Genomic DNA, 17,142 nt, shown 5'->3' on the forward strand with positions numbered 1-17,142 from the left:
TGGCCACAGGGGGCCTCCCCCCACTTTAACCTCCTGGCCCACAGGGGGCCTCCCCCCGACTTTAACCTCCTGGCCCACAGGAGGCCTCCCCCCCACTTTAACCTCCTGGCCACAGGGGGCCTCCTCCCCACTTTAACCTCCTGGCCCACAGGGGGCCTCCCCCCCCCCCCGACTTTAACCTCCTGGCCACAGGGGGCCTCCCCCCACTTTAACCTCCTGGTCCACAGGGGGCCTCCCCCCACTTTAACCTCCTGGCCAGTGGCCACAGGGGGCCTCCCCCCCCGGCTTTAACCTCCTGGCCACAGGGGGCCTCCCCCCACTTTAACCTCCTGGCCCACATTCGTTTTAAGTTGTGGGTGTCATTGCTGGTGGGATCCCATCGCAAAATGGTCTCTTACTACTTTTGAGCGATGCCCTTTTCACACTGGACTGCTGATGCTGGGTTGATGTAATGGGACAAAGCTCTGACCTGGATCACTGCTGATGACGGTGCCCCTCCACAGCTCAGGAGCTATGTTCAGATCTGCTCAGTCAGAGACTGGGCCAAACATGTGAGTCCATTCGGCAAACACGAGGGTTGTTTGATTTACCTTATCTTGCAAAGTGCAAGTAAATTCTGAGCTACGATCAACATTTGAGGCCAAAGAGGATGTTTGTGCAACTTAGAAAACAAAGACTATTATAAAACTGATGCTTGTTTGGCCAAAACTTTTCCTGCGACAAAGTGACATTTGTAATGTGACACACTTGCAAGAGAGATGTGTGATAAAGGTTTTAAAGGGGAGAGTAATTAACTCAGATAGTAAATTAAGATAGAAATGCCTTTGAAAACCAGCCTGCAGGACTTTGGGTTTGGATAACACAGAGAAATGAAGGAAAGAGATTTGTGCCAGCAGAGATTACATCTGAATTTGAGACATTTGAATTTATCATGCTCATAGTGAAAATGCTTGTATTAAAGCTATATCCATGGCACAACCATAAAATAGCTTGAAAGTGAACGATGTCATTATTCAATTTAACTTTCCGCAGCTGGTCACCTGCTAAAACAGCGGTATGTTTTGGGAACTTGTATGCTGGATTTAACTGCTCTACCAGTATTAGTTTAGCCTAGGTAAACCCAGCCACCACGTGACCTGCTCTCTCAGTTCCCAGTCACTATCACATAGTGACTGAGAACAGGTCTGAGAGCAGGTCACGTGGGGGATGGGTTTACCCAGGCTAGTATTAGTTTACCTGGTCTGCTGTTTTCCCCCGAAAGCATAGACCTGCCAGGCTGCAATACACTGTTTTAATCAACATTATCTGTATGCAAGGTAGCAAAAGTATGTATTTAGTGGTCTATGCAACCCAGTACTAGCAGCTATATGACACAATGTGTAACTCTTTCACCACGTGAGGGGTCATTGGCTGAGGAGGTGAGCAAGGCATGTCCTATGGATGGTGAACAGGGCACACTGCTGGCAGCCTTACAGTCACCATTCAGGGAAGAAAAATCCCTTGTGCCTGGATGTGTGTCTCACAAAGCTGAATTTGAACCACTAAAATGACATATGAATTGGGAAAACAGAATTTGAAAGTCAAATTCAATAAATAAAGTCTCATTCAGTTTAAAGGTATTGTATTTAATTTCGAATTGGGCCTTACATATGATTATTTCTTATTTATTTACTGTTTAATTGTTTACATTTGAAAATTGTGCAATTCAAATATAACCTCTGGCACTAATCTGATTCCGTGAACACCTTCCCTTACTCCTCAGTGGGATTGCATTAAAAATATTGGCACCTTATGTCACCCTCTCCCGACTGAACGATATCCCCTCCATTCAGTCTAATTGCTCTCTAAATTATCATTAGATTACTATTCTATAATCTCTGGTCACCTGACCCTTCACCTTCTTACTACTGGTTCCTTGTACTTTTGGTGATTGATTGAATCAATTAATTGCCTAATGCAATGTAAATAGGCCTATTTCACGCAAGCCTGGTTTTCCTGGCAGGCATTTGATCAACTTAAACACATAACGGACGGTATGTCTCGCGGGCCGCGCCCCCTTACTTCCAGTACTCTTCACTGGGGCTGGTCCTCTTGGTGCGGTTGACTACCTCAGACACCCCCGCCACCAGGCTGGTGGTGGCGTTGGCCAGGCTGGCATTGAGCCGGGAGCTGCCGCCTGCCACCCCCACGCAGTCCGGCGTGTTCCAGGCGTTGGTGCAGTAGGTCCACGGCAGCAAGTTGGTCATGGACATGAAGAAGTAGTAGAAGGCGATGCAAATGACCACGTTGTAGTAGATGCCGATGTAGGTGGACACCACCATCATGCCATAGCCCACACCTGGAGGGAGGGACAGACGGGAGGGTGGAGAGGCAAAGAGAAGGAATGGAGAAAGACATAATGTTAGAAGTTGAAGGTAAAGGAAATTACAATTCTTTTACACATTTACACATATTGGCCCATATTGACATAGGTAATGTCAGCTTTGTTATACAGTAGCTAGCTAACCATAGTAGGCTATTATCTGGTTAGCTAACAGCTGTCTTGTTGTGGTCTTTTTGATACATAGCTGAATACACACTCGCTACAGTAACTGTAGAAGCGAGCGTTAGTCGTGGCTCGTTTGCTTGTAATTATTAATAATATCAGCTTTGTGAATTAGGTAACTAGCTTGCTAACAAAGCAAAAAACAACAACTGCTGGTTTAAGTTAACTGATCAGCCTCTTCACAAACAACAGCATTGGAGTAGTGACCAAAGGAACGAGCGACATAAAGACAAGACAGTCTCTTGTGTCACATTAACCTCAAGCTCAAAGTCGAAGACACTTTTGACTCATGACACCGACAACACAACTAGGCTACTCTCTCTCTTTTTTTAGATCTCTCTTTTTCCTGTCTGGTTTTGAAATATGTACGGTAACTGGGGCTGTGATCACGCTTGAAGCAGGGAATTAGGTTTATATTTGAAGTCAAACCAGACAGCCTCAGCGTGCCTAATGAGCCAGTAGACCAGAAGCTCCAGAAGAGCAGAAGCAGATGTTATGTCATTCTGTTAATTGGGTTAATTGGGTTAGCTCTGTTTCATTGACTGGAGTTGTACGCATTTGCCGAAAAAAAAGAGAGGGCGGCAGCTCCCAGCCAGATCCCAGCTGGCTGCCAGCCGGCTGCCATAGCAAAAGAACTGAACTTTGTTACACCATAAGATGAAATAAGCACATCTACATGGTTTATTACAGTAAGAGGTTGAACGTTATGTTAAGTTAAGTAGTTAAGTTCCTGTTTTATCTTTGTTTAATCTGCCACGGATGTGGATGGGCCCTGTCACAGACCTGTCACGGATCCGCCGGGCAATTTGAGGTGACTCCATGTCGACTATACCCAATAAGCTTCCTCTATGATGATGTATCTACACATTGACATACTCTTTGTTTATCACTAAATTAAATCCTGTAAATATTAAACTCCCCTCACATGTTGTTCTTTAATTAATTCCCCCCCCCCAAAATGTGACCAGGAGAAAAAGAAAAAGTAAATCTGCCTTCTCTCTGTGCTTGTGTGGCTTTCACTCCCCACCAGGAAGTACCTCATCTTCCTGGTCCAGGTATTCATTCGTTCACATGAACTCATTCATTGCACCACATTATGAGCATCTAGAGCCCACAGCAATACTGAATAAGAATGTGAATTTGTGGCATTAAATAGCTTACCGCAGTGGTTCCCCAGCTTTTTTCTTAAGGGACCCCTATTCTATCAGTAAGTAAATGCACGACCGCTGACAAAGTGACATACTTTATGGATATCTCATATTGCATTCAATGCTTCAAGTTTTTGTCCATTATCTTATAAATAATTCATGTAGATCTGATGAGGTCATAAACATTTAGAAACTCTTCTACAGCAGTGGTGTTTTGCGGAGTGTGGAAGCTGCTGCTCGACACCATTCGCTCTCACCTTACAGTACAATAGCAGCTATCAAACGACTGCCCACCACACTGGAGAAGAAATGTGCGCTGTTATTAGTCTACTCCTCTACTTAACTCCCCTCACACACACACACACACACACACACACACACACACACACACACACACACACACACACACACATACACCGGCACTAACCTTTGAACATCGGGCTGATCTTCCAGACTCCCAGACAGCCCAGGCTGGCGAACTGACCAAAGGAGAGCTCCAGGAAGAACAGAGGGATGCCGCAGAACACCAGCATGATGAAGTAGGGCAGCATGAAGGCACCTAGAGGGGAGACAGGATAGGACAGGGACTCAGCCATCATCAGCTTTTCTAAACTACACCTTTGGTCTAGGGAGGAGACAGGATAGGACAGGTACTCAGTCATCATCAGCTTTTCTAAACCAGTGGTTCTTAAATGGGGGTCCGGGGACCCCCAGGGGTCCGTGGCACTTTGCCAGGGGGTCCGCGAAAGGTTTTCAGGGAGGGGGGACTTTTTGTGTGTGCAAAAGCTTCATAGTTCAACGAAAATATGTTATGCTTTAAATCTAAAATGGTTCATGGATTACATTCTAATCCGACAAACCTATCAATTTAAATGTCAAGCACGTTAGCGTGGAAACAAGCTCAAAATCACAAATCAGAATGAGGGGGTCCCCGGTATATTTTCTATCTTATAAGCCTTAAGGGGTCCTTGGCTGAAAAACATTTGAGAACCTCTGTTCTAAACTACACCTTTGTTCTAGAAAGGAGAAAGGATAGGACAGGGACTCAGTCATCAGCTTTTCTTAACTACTGTACAGCTTTGGTCTCTCTTTCCATCATACTCCCTCTCTCTCTAGTCGTGTTTCCATTACCATCAGAAATGCGCAAAATCTAAATATCGCAATAGAAAGTGGGTAATGGAAACACGTAAATTTCGAAAAACCTCCCAAATATCGCAAAAGGTTTTTGCGCTCTCATGAGGTGGTTTTTCAGACGTGTCGATATAGCAGTTTATCGCAAAAGTGTAATGGAAACGCATTTTTCGCATTTGCATGTCATGTGACCCATCTTCTCCTTTGAAAAATGAAAGGAAATGAGGGAGAAAGGGTTCGCCGTGGCAAAACCTCCGCAGCAAGTGGAAAACTTTTAAGCAACGCTACCTAGCAGAAAGACGAGTGTTGTGCAAAAGCGGAGCTGGGGAAAATAGATCATGTTTAATGACAGAAACGGTCCATGGTGACAGGCTGCCTGTCTGTGTGCGCGCAGTTGTAGGCTACCTTTTTTCCTCTGCCTCTCGCGCTCACTGCATTCACTGCAGCCAGCAATATGTTGACACTCATTTTCTTTTGAATTGATAATCAGGCTCGTTTATATGCGTTGTAACTTCATGTGGTGATTTGCATTGACCATTGGTTGGATTTGAGCATGCAGGGGACGGGATTTGGGGCAGATCCCTGTGCGTAATCACTGTGGCAGCTGCTGCAACGGGGAATCACTCAAACTCAACTTCAATGGAAACGCCTACAAGTCGCAATTGTACATTGTCGAAGTTGTAGAAATATCGCAATTATTTTGCGAAAAACTGTAATGGAAACACAGCTTCTGTCTCTCTCCCGTGCGTTCCCTCTCTCCCTCTCTCTCTCTCTCGGTCTCTTGCGCGCAAAATGCTGGACATCTTCTCAATTTGTGGGACGCGTGAAAAGTCATGAAAATTCTGTGCTGATACATCAGATGCAGAAACAGTATCTCCTTGTTTCTGAGAGAGAACCCCTACAGGTGTCCTCCATGTTCATGGCGTCTCAGACTCTCTTTATGGAAGCTGAGTCGCCATTGGCCCCCCCCCATAACTCGAACCCTGTTTGCGACCCACTGGACCCGAGGCCCATGTGACCCAGTGGTTGAGAATCACTGCTCTACTGCACTCCGCTGGACTACTACTGTAAGAAGCAATGTAGAGTTATAATACAAGCATGATGAAGTGGAGGACTGTGGAGGCACCTGGTCCACAGAAAGCAAGAAACCAATGGAAATCAGTGACACAATTTCAACAATGTGAAATATCTGAAGTGTCTTGTCAGACAATAACTGTGTGAAGTGAAATCACATGATAATGCTGTGTATGTGTGGCGTGCATATTCTTTCATGAATTGCCTATGACATAGGCCCTATGGCCTATGTGAACTAGGTCGGTGCAGCCAGCTGATACTGTAGAGTGTAGAACATGGAATCCTTATCATTTTGCGTGAGCTGCTGCTCAGGCCCGCTATATGTGCAGCTGTGTGTATGAGCTAATGCATGTCCTACATACACTGTGCCCTTGTATGGGGATGCATGTCTGCTAAACATACAAGACTAACCCAAATATTTGCAGTGAAAACATGTGAACTGTTAGTGGGGACCGATGCCTGCAGTCACTGACACTGATAGAGGACCTTGACCAAAGCGTATGGCTTTTACTGCGCATTGCTGCTTTGCTCCTGGAATATTTTCTAAGCGGGGTACAAAGACCTCTGGAACACAATTTAGTCCAGGGTCCAATCCAGGGTCTCATCCGCATTAACACCAAATGGCTTCTTCTGTGATGATAACATTTGAATGCCTCAGTTATATACAGTCTTTGGTCTTTGCCTGTTCCTTCCCGTCCTCCTCCTCATCGCTCATTTCTACCGTGCCTCATTATTCCCTCTTTGTTCAACTCTTTAGCCGCGTTCGGAATCGTTCATTCATTCACTCATTCACTATTCCCCATATAGTGTTGATCATAATAGTGAACTATATGGTGACTATAACTATATGAATGATCAAAATGAGTTTCGGACACTACACAGATTTTTGTCCTGGAGATCATTGCGTCACCAGATGCGCCGGGTATTCATGTGACGCAAGCAATCCGCGCCCACTATCACATAAACAACTGAGCTCGCGAGCAGATTGAGATGTCCTCGGGTAGTATTGATGTTGCATGTTTTGACTGCTAAATCCTAAATAAATAATTGAAATTCTAATTACGTGCAATGTATGGTTTTGTCAACTATGGTTCCTGTCTCCTAATAGCAAGCTTTGCTGGTCAAGTAGCTCACAAGTTAATGACTTTCTTCTTCTCCTTCAATAAAGACAACCGCATACACAGCTTGGCAGCTGCACCGCCTCGCTCAACAGCAGTTGTGCAAGCGGGCCCTGAGTTGGAAAAGGTTGGGAACCACTGGTGTGGACTTCATTGTACATACCTCCTCCATTCCTGTAGCAGAGGTAGGGGAACCTCCAGACGTTGCCCAGGCCCACCGCATAGCCCACGCTGGTAAGGACAAACTCAATCTGGTTGCCCCAGTTCCCTCTCCGCGAGTTTTCATCCTTCTTCACCGGCTCGCCTGGAACGGCTCCATTCTGTGAGAGAGAGAGAGAGAGAGAGAGAGAGAGAGTTGAGGTGAGGTTTAAAGAGGAGGCCAAGTGTCCTAGTGAGAGAGTAGTGTTGCAGCAGAAAGTCAAAGTTGGAGGCGTCCCGGCGGCTCACTCGGTAGAGCGTGTACCATTAAGGCGTGGTCCTTCCTGCAGCGACCCAGGTTCGAATCCGACCTGCGGCCATTTGCTGCATGTCCTCCCCTCTCTCTCCCTGCTTTCCTGTCTATATACTGTCCTATCAAATAAGGGCAAAAATGTCCTTCCCCCAAAAAATAAAGTCAAAGTTGAGCAAAGTTAAGAAGCTGCACTAGTCTCATCTCCTCAGCTGGGATACACACACACACACAGTTAATGGCCACACTCTGTGGAATGCTATCTCCTTTGCTCCAGAGTCAGGTGAGCGCGCTGGAGCAGACAGGATGCAAAGTGAAATCTGCGCCTTAAGAACAGCTGATAAGCATTTGGTCTTGTCGTCCTGATTTCAAGTTTCTCCTCTCCTTCCCTGCCTCCATCCATCACTCCATCTGCTGGCGTCAGATGGTGCCTCTCTCCTGACCTCCCTAAGCTAACCTCAGCTGTGTCTGTCTGTGCGTTCGCGTGTGTGGGCGTGCGCACGGACGGACACACTCACGCTCCTCGACGCACAAAATAATCACTGCTAATTTTTTATGATCTGCACCAGCGACATGTGAAAAAAAGAAAATACTCGTAGGACATACGAAGATGGATAATTGTGATCACTTCTATGTGTGTCGAGTTGCCAGAATAAAATGTTGGCATTGTACATTTTGCAGAGGCTCTTTTCTGTTTTGAAGAAGTGAGTGAATGATGAGAGTGAGCGATGGGAGGATTTGTAAACATTTGCAGTACAAGTTGCTTTTAGGGTGCTTTCTCACTGGCGCCCAGGGCACGGAACACTTGCGAGTGTGAAAGCCAACCGTTCCGAACAACATAGACAACACACGGGCGAGGATAAACTCCAGGCATAGTTGATGACGCAAGTGCACTCTGTTCCGTTTCCGAGCACGGAAGAAACGTTGTAATGTGAAAGCTGACCAGCGGGGGAGAGGGGAAGGGGGGGGCAATCGTTCCTGGGTGCGGAACGGAACAGAACGAAAGCAATCGTTCTCAGTGAGAAAGCACTCTTAGTCACTGGGCTTTGATCACATAAAAATGCTGTTACTGGTGATAAGCTTTTTAATATTTGTAGGAAACCGTCTTCAATCTTATGCTCTTGAAATCTCAAAACTCTGACACAATTTAATCGAGAGATAATGTGAAGTGAGACAACAAATATAGAACTGCATGCTTTGTAGCCCTTGGCTCCGTTGACACTGTAATAAAACCGGACATAATGTGGTTTGTTGATAAGGGGGAGGGGCTCTACCTTTCCCACATGGTTTGCAAATGCAAAGTTGTTGCAGCAGAGTTTACATAAGAGCAATAAAGTAAGATTTATGTCTGCAGTTCCCAATTTTAGGAACTGCTACAGGGCACCAAACCCACGGGATAGCATGTGCACACACGCACGTGCGCGCGCGCGCGCACGCACACGCACACACACACACACACACACACACACACACACACACACACACACACACACACACACACACACACACACACACACACACACACACACACACACACACACACACACACACACACACACACACACACACATGTGGGGCGGCTGTAGCTCAGGAGGTAGAGCAGGTCGTCCACTAATCGCCTTGGATAAAAGAGGTTGGTGGTTCGATTCCCACCTCCTCCAGTCTGCATGTCGAAGTGTCCTTGGGCAAGATACTGAACCCCAAATTGCTCCTGATGGTGTGCCAGCACCCTGTGTGTTAGCCTTTGTGTAGAATAGGCAGCCAATCAGGAGCCTTGTTTTTGCTTTGATGGTGGCCAAAGTTGGAAAACGGGCAAAGACCAAAGTCTGTATATACAGTAGCTGAGACATTCAAATGTTATCAACACATCATCACGCTCCGAGTGCCCTCGAGATCTCAGACACAGACACTGTTGTCACTGGATTCTGGTGCTCATTCACAGTCAGTCCTGTATCCCTAGTTAGGACATCTGGAGATGTGAGTGGTCTGCTTCCTCTTGATGGGCAGGGCAGTCTCCAGAGCAGAATATCTGAGATGATCTGGTCTTTTGCTCTGGAGCAATGTCCAGCAAAGTGGACTCTTCTTTGTGCCACAGCTGAGATGGGAGGGATGCCACCATACATCTGAGACTTTGTGGGATGGTTCCTCCATGAAAGCTTCTCGACATGCGTGAGGAGTCTTGTTGTGTATGTTCCATCAAGACCATCCTGCAGCTCTTTATTCATTAGTTTTGGGAGCATAAAGAAGGATGCTCCCCACACAGGCTGTGGGAGAAGTTGATCTTGGTAGCTTTTGAGACGTCTGACTGCCATATTAGATGTAATTTATTAAAAGCACTCCAGGCCTGTCCTTTTAACGTCAGGAAGTCCTTTCTGCTGCTGACAACATATGACCCAATGGTATTTAAAGTAAATACTGGCATTTGTTGTTCATTTGGATTAGACCCTGGATTAGATAGACTCAATTGTGTCTTTGTACCTCTGTGCTTCTGCCAAAGCGACATCTTATTCATTAGCGAAAAAACAACAACAACAACAACATCTCAACAGCAACAAACACAACAGCAGCTAACAACAACCTGCACATTTGGCCCCCATCGTATTCGTGCTGTACTCCATCTTTGAGGCTGCGCCAAAGCGCGGCTAATGGGAGAAGAAGCGTGGGGGAGCGACGAGCACAGAAAACAAATAGCAGCCGGCAGAGTCCCGTGGCAGCAGCTGCAGCTCCTCTCTGAGTCTGGCTGTGGCCGGACGTTGGAGGCTGCAAAACAAAGAACATCTCCTCCAGACTCCTTGACCCCTCTTGGTGCTGGAGAGAGTGGTGTGCAGGTGGGACAGACAGGAAGATCAGCAAACAGCAGTGTTGTGGATGAGGAGATTTGCTCAGAGTGAACCCACTGTCACAGCACGACGCGTCCGTCTGGAGTTGTCTTTGGACGGGGCAGGCGGTGTCAGAGGCGGGCCAGTGTGCAGCTGGGAGTGTGCGTGTGCGTGTGTGTGTGCTCTGGTTGCACCCTGCGCTCTTGGTTCTCAAAGTGGGGTCCAGAGGTCCTCGAGGGGGTTCCAGGGGGTCCCCAGAAGATTTAAGAATTGTTAAACAACACTATTTAATTTAGAAGAAGACTGTTTTGATCATCGTTTCTCTGTTATGTCTCCCTACAAATACAGAGAGTCCTAGAATTCTGGACAAACTCATATCTAACAATAAACATCTTCTCAGATTTGGGTCAGAGGGACACAATCTCAATGGGGGGGTCACACACACACACACACACACACACACACACACACACACACACACACACACACACACACACACACACACACACACACACACACACACACACACACACACACACACACACACACACACACACACACACACACACACACACACACACACACACACACACACACACACAGGGCATGCAAAATAGACACCTTTAGATGACAGTCACCTTTTTGATCCCAAAATAGGCCACTTAAGTTTCTGAGTATTCTTGGTATCTGTCAACCTTTTCCACTCTCAATGAGTTTGCATCCCTGACACATGCACACGCACGCATGCACGCACACGCACACGCACACACACACACACATACACACACACACACGCACGCACACACACACACACACACACTTACACACACCTACACACACACACATGCACAGGCAGGTCGACAAGATGCGTCAGGTCTAAGACCAGCGGGACCCTAAACACTGGGAATAACAATGACCTCTGCCTCTCTGGTGTCCACTCTCTGAAGCTCAACCTGACATTTCTCAGACAGGCACACTCAGTTCAAAAAACAACTCGGTGCAAGGCCAGACACAGTGTCAACTATAGCTTTTATATGTTCCTTTATGCATAAACGTAGCCTTTTGTCTGTGCTGGAGACTTTCAGAGTGAAATCTTAATGTTTGAATTCAGGGAGAAAGTGACACAGACGGAGCAAATGTACACATGAAATGATAAAACGATGCCTTATTTGGTAATGACACATATGTGTGCCCTGCTATGATGCAGTGATTCTTACATGGCTGGCAATCCAAACGTCTTGGTCCTTGACAGCCATGTGCTCCAAAGAGACTGACCAAGTAAACACATTTCAGGGGAAACAGAAACAGAAACAGAACAAAAACATAGAACAGTCTAAATGCATCAAAGAGGCAGGTCAGCGTAAAACTCTCTCACAGTTTTACGCGGACACTCAACAACACAAGGGAGAGAGAACGATATCATCAGTCTCAATAATCCTTAATGTTTTGAGTAAGGGGCGTGACGCCACTGTCACTTTATCTCAACTGGAAAAAAACTCTGCCGTCACTATTGCTTTTTTCAGGTACCGGCCAGAGTAATCTAGTAAGAGAGTGGTGCCAGCAGAGGTCCAAAATGCCTGACTCAGTAGCCAATGAATAGCCAGGAAGGAGGCTCGCGCTACGTTTGAATGCTAAAATAAAGCTGATAATATAGAATTTGATTCTTTAAACATCTGACCCTTTCAAAGTTTCAAACGGTCCATTTTGCTGCAACTCGACAGCGCTGCTCAATCCAGAACCTTACTTCTGGGAACCTTTGTGAGGTTAAAAAAAAAACCTGGTCCATTGGAGTGAATGGAGATGTCGCAACTCGTCTATTATACGGCTCTGCTACAGGCAAACCAAAACCTGAATGCAGAAAGTTCATGCAAATTATCTGGAGGTTGTCGAACGGCATTCTGGGAAATGTAGGAAATCACTAACTGAAGTAGTAGACATAGACAAGGCTACTTATGTAGCGAGGCGAGCGGGGATTCTTCCTTATACTGTACATTGAAGATTTGCGGTACTTCAGTCCAAAAAAAGACATCGCATCAGATTAGCTGAACCCTAGTAGGTGGCAGGTGCTACGCCCAGACAGACTGAATGAACCCATTTCTCCCTCTCTCTCTACCCAGGTGTTGCAGCCTATGGTGTTGGCTCCCAGGAGCCCCCCTGGTCAGTCAGTCAGTCAGTCAGTCAGTCAGACAGTCAGACAGACAGACAGGCAGACAGACAGGCAGACAGGCAGACAGACAGACAGACAGACAGGCAGACAGACAGGCAGACAGACAGACAGTCAGACAGACAGACAGACAGACAGACAGACAGACAGGCAGACAGACAGACAGGCAGACAGACAGACAGACAGACAGACAGACAGACAGACAGGCAGACAGGCAGACAGACAGACAGGCAGACAGACAGACAGGCAGACATTCGTCCCTCTGTATCCCTCCATCCGTCCACCTCTTCCATCTTTCCCTCATGTGCCTGGCCGAGACCATCTGTGCTTTATATAAGAGCACACATGCGCTCCCATAACACGTTGGTTTGCAACTCTGTCTCTCTTTCTCCGCTGTCTCTTACGAGTCGCAGCGTTGACCTCGCCGAGGCTCTCTCAAGTCTCTCTCTGTCTCTACATTCATTAAAAAATGAATGGTGATTTGATTTTCATTTAAAAATCCACAGCTGGAAAATGTAAATAGAAGGTATACTTTCCTTTTCCTGGTCAGAAACGGCAGAATCCACATTTAAAGGACTCTTTTACCTAACCACAGCTTCAGGGTTAGATCAAAACAGAAACAGATCCATTGATAAAGTCTTCCTCTATGTGAAGAAGAGTTGAGAGGTGAGTTTATAATCTCCTGTAGGAGGACATGAGACATTTGATCATATGATCATTGAATTAATTTGCATTTCACCTCAAACAAGACAGGTCACTGCTTTCAAGTCTGAAATGTACCTAGATTTGCTAACTAGGGCGCTGCTAGATTAAGTCACCTCTAGGTTGGCTTTACAGTACAGTAGTAAGGATTTTGAATGTTTTGATGAATTAAACCAACCAATCCAAGTCAGAAACACAACATCATGTGGGCCTGTTAGAATTCATAAGCCTTACTAGTCCACTAACTGTACTGTACTGTACTGTACTGTACTGTACTGTCAACCTAGTCACATCATCCAGCAGCGCCCTAGTTGGCGAAAAGCTGAAATGTTGTTCATCTTTCCCGCAAATCTATTTTCAGACTTGAAAGCAGTGTCCCGTCTTCCTGTCTGAGGTGAAATTCAAATGAACTATAGAGTCATGTGATCAAACTGTTCACATGTCCAGTATGAAATATCTTGGGGACTGTACACAACACAATAGATATTGGAACGATACACAAAGTACAGGACGGACAACCCTGTCTTTATTTGCCACAAATGCACCGATATATGCACATACAAATTATACTGTACACACACACGCGCGCGCGCGCGCACGCACGCACGCACACACACACACACACACACACACACACACATACACACACACACACACACACACACACACACACACACACACACACATCGTGATATTATTTTATTCTGCTGTAGTAAGGACAAATGAGATTCACAAGCTCTCCATCCAAATGATACTACAACTAACAGTATGCCAATGTTTTCCATGTCTCCTCTTTCCTCTGCTGCACTCTCGTTTTCCCTACTCTCACACACACACGCAAACGCACACACACACACACACACACACACACACACACACACACACACAAGCACGCACACAATCACCCACACTTGTGCACACAGCCAGGATCATTTTGACAGACAGCAGTGTGAACCTTTTAAAGCAACGTCTACTGACAGCTGCAGCCATGTCGGTGAGAGACACTGTCCACTGGGGTGTAACAAGCACGCACACACGCACACGTAGTACACACGCACACACACACACACGCACACACACACACACGCACACGCACACACGCACACACACGCAGGTGCGATCTGAGCTGTTTGCAAAAAGAGTGTCAGCCGCCTGCTTACCTTTCACTATGTTAACATTTCTGTTATTTTGGAAGTTAGATGCAGTGTTTTCATCTCCATCACACAGCTCATTATGCTTTTTCACCTCGGAAATTGTACGCATCTTAATTGCAATAATTAGCAAAAAAGCCGAAACAAAACAATAGCAACAGCAACAACGCAATATATGTGATTTGTTACGTGTAATATGGTAGCAATGCTGACTCGTCGGTTTGATGCCTGCAGTCTCCTGTCTGGAGGGACTTTATTTAACGACACCTCCAACAGAGCCATGGCACTTCACTGACAGCTCACTGCTCGCTCTCTGTCTCTGGGGGAGCTGTCTCTCCATGCACAGACTGTATACCAGTCACTGCTCTCTCTCTCTCTCTCTCTCTCTCTCTCTCTCTCTCTCTCTCTCTCTCTCTCTCTCTCTCTCTCTCTCTCTCTCTCTCTCTCTCTCTCTCTCTCTCTCTCTCTCTCTCTCTCTCTCTCTCTCTCTCTCTCTCTCTCTCTCTCTCTCTCTCTCTCTCTCTCTCTCTCTCTCTCTCTCTCTCTCTCTCTCTCTCTCTCGGGGAGCTGCCTCTCCATAAACACACTGTATACCAGTCCAGGAAAGCTTGACTTGGCTGTTTTTCCCCCTCCATACAAAAAAAATTCATATCAGCGGTTGGGCCGACATCCAGTGGCTAGGTGAAATGTGGTTAGGAGAATTACTGTTGTATGACAGAATTTTTCCATGAAGTTTTGGTTATAAAGTTTGACAAAGGAAGACAATGCATTACATTTTTGACTGATGCATGATTTCATAATTTCAGATTTCACAAGAGTTGAACACACACACACACACACACACACACACACACACACGCGCGCGCGTGCGCGCGCACCATGAGACTTCACCTGATTTCCACAGTTAATTACCCTGTCATCCTTAACACACTCTGCTCTCTGTGAATGTTACTGTCCACACAACACACATGTGTACACATGCACGCTTACATACACACTTAAAAATACATGCATCATGCACACACACACACACACACACACACACACACACACACACACACACACACACACACACACACCTACACACACACACACACACACACACACACACACACACACACACACACACACACACACACACACACACACACACACACACACACACACACACACACTCATCAAAACACAGACACACACACACACACACACACACACATAAACAACACATCGTACTCAGTGCACTGGTAAATGAATAGATGGATAAGCTATAACAATAGCAGCCACCAATATAAAAAAAAGACACAATCCTGAAAGAACCTACATCTCCAATGTTTGATACTGCTTATGATGTAGCATTTCCATGATGAGTATTCAAGTTGGGTAAACTGATTCTGCAGCCTTTACATCCCTGTCTGTACTGCCACACACATCAAAGCCGGATTGGTGCCGCGGCTGCAGCAGTGCAGAAGAGATGATGTGGGGAGGTGCTGAACAGATCGGGTGGGGAGGTGATGGTGTGGGGAGGTGGTGAGGAGATCGGGTGGTTAAGATCCCTGCCTCAGGAGGCTCAGGGAGTCAAAAGCAGGCCGTACTGCCACAGGCAGATAAACCTGCTCTATTTGGCTGCTGCTGCTGCAGCCTGGTAGCCAATAGAGAAGCATCATCAAAAAAAGTCTGACAGCGTTCTCGCACCTAATATTTGTGTTTAGATGAGGAATCCACATTGCACTGTAGAAGTTTTAAAAGTGTATTTGGAGTTTGTCCCAGCGTGTAAGTTTGAGACCAACACATTATTGGTATGTTCAATTTGAGACGTAAATGAACAAGATTGGCAGCCTCAGCCTCAGCACTGCATATTACAGTACATCGTGAGCCATCAAGTTGCATTTGGTGGGGACATCTGCTGGGTTGCTTTATGGCAGAATGGGAAGGGGGCGCTGTTAAGATCTTCAGAGTTTCTGGTAATGGAAGGCGGTGGAAGGAGTGAACGCCCGAGGGAAAAATCACTTCCGACATGTTTATCTTCTTCAGTGAAGTGAAATTCCTGTAAAAGGCTAAATAAATAAATGAAGGACATCTGAATGTGAAAGACTAAACTTTTGACTGAAAAAGCTCTCTCCTCTTTGCAACATGAAGCGATAGAGAAGAGAGTCATGGTTGCAACCTATCGTCTCAACGATGGTCTCAATTTTATACAGGAATTGTGTAAAGGTTTCAGCATCAATATGACAATGATACATTAAATAGTAAAGTCTTGTCTCATTGGTCTGAAGAAAAAAATCCCTGATGACCTCACAATTGCTCTTATGACATCACTGATGATATCACAATTGCCACGGCCGAGCCTGCCCTGCAGCTCGACCCCTGTGCGGGCTTGCTCTTATGTCATCAGTGATTTATGACATCACTGATGCTCATCAGTGATGTCACTATGACATCATCAGTGGGACAAAAATTGAAACAGAGAACAAACAGAGCCCACATTGCCCCTTTTATATAGATATATACTGTAGATAGATAGATAGATAGATAGATAGATAGATAGATAGATAGATAGATAGATAGATAGAGTTCCAGGGCAGAAATATATTTGTTTAAAGGGAGGGATACGCCAACATTTTGGAAGATTTGCCTATTTGCCATATTCCCGATAGTATAATAGCTTGTAGATGTCTTCCTATGTGCGTGCATTAGAAAGTCCATTTGACCCCTCACTGCTACTTAGCTTAGCATGACAATGGGACAGCTGCCTACCCCCGTTCAGTCGCCCAAAATACACATTCCAACAGCGCCAGAAACACTCACATGTACATGTTGTGACGTGCACACATGTGCCTCAGGC

The 17,142-nt window shown here is 45.9% G+C and overlaps 1 protein-coding gene across 1 annotated transcript in view; it reads right to left on the reverse strand.

Annotated features, from left to right (window-relative positions):
* Positions 1-17,142, reverse strand: part of slc6a9 (solute carrier family 6 member 9) — a gene marked incomplete at both ends in the record, with an annotated part of 67,777 nt that overhangs the window by 11,359 nt on the left and 39,276 nt on the right. The window contains 3 exons of the mRNA XM_083658796.1: positions 2,062-2,338; positions 4,121-4,252; positions 7,180-7,336. Of these exons, the coding sequence (XP_083514922.1) occupies positions 2,062-2,338; positions 4,121-4,252; positions 7,180-7,336 (566 nt within the window). The remainder of the gene's footprint in view (positions 1-2,061; positions 2,339-4,120; positions 4,253-7,179; positions 7,337-17,142) is intronic.

The sequence above is a fragment of the Poromitra crassiceps genome (genome assembly GCF_964638095.1).
Source record: "Poromitra crassiceps genome assembly, chromosome: 23".
Taxonomy (NCBI): Eukaryota; Metazoa; Chordata; class Actinopteri; order Beryciformes; family Melamphaidae; genus Poromitra; species Poromitra crassiceps.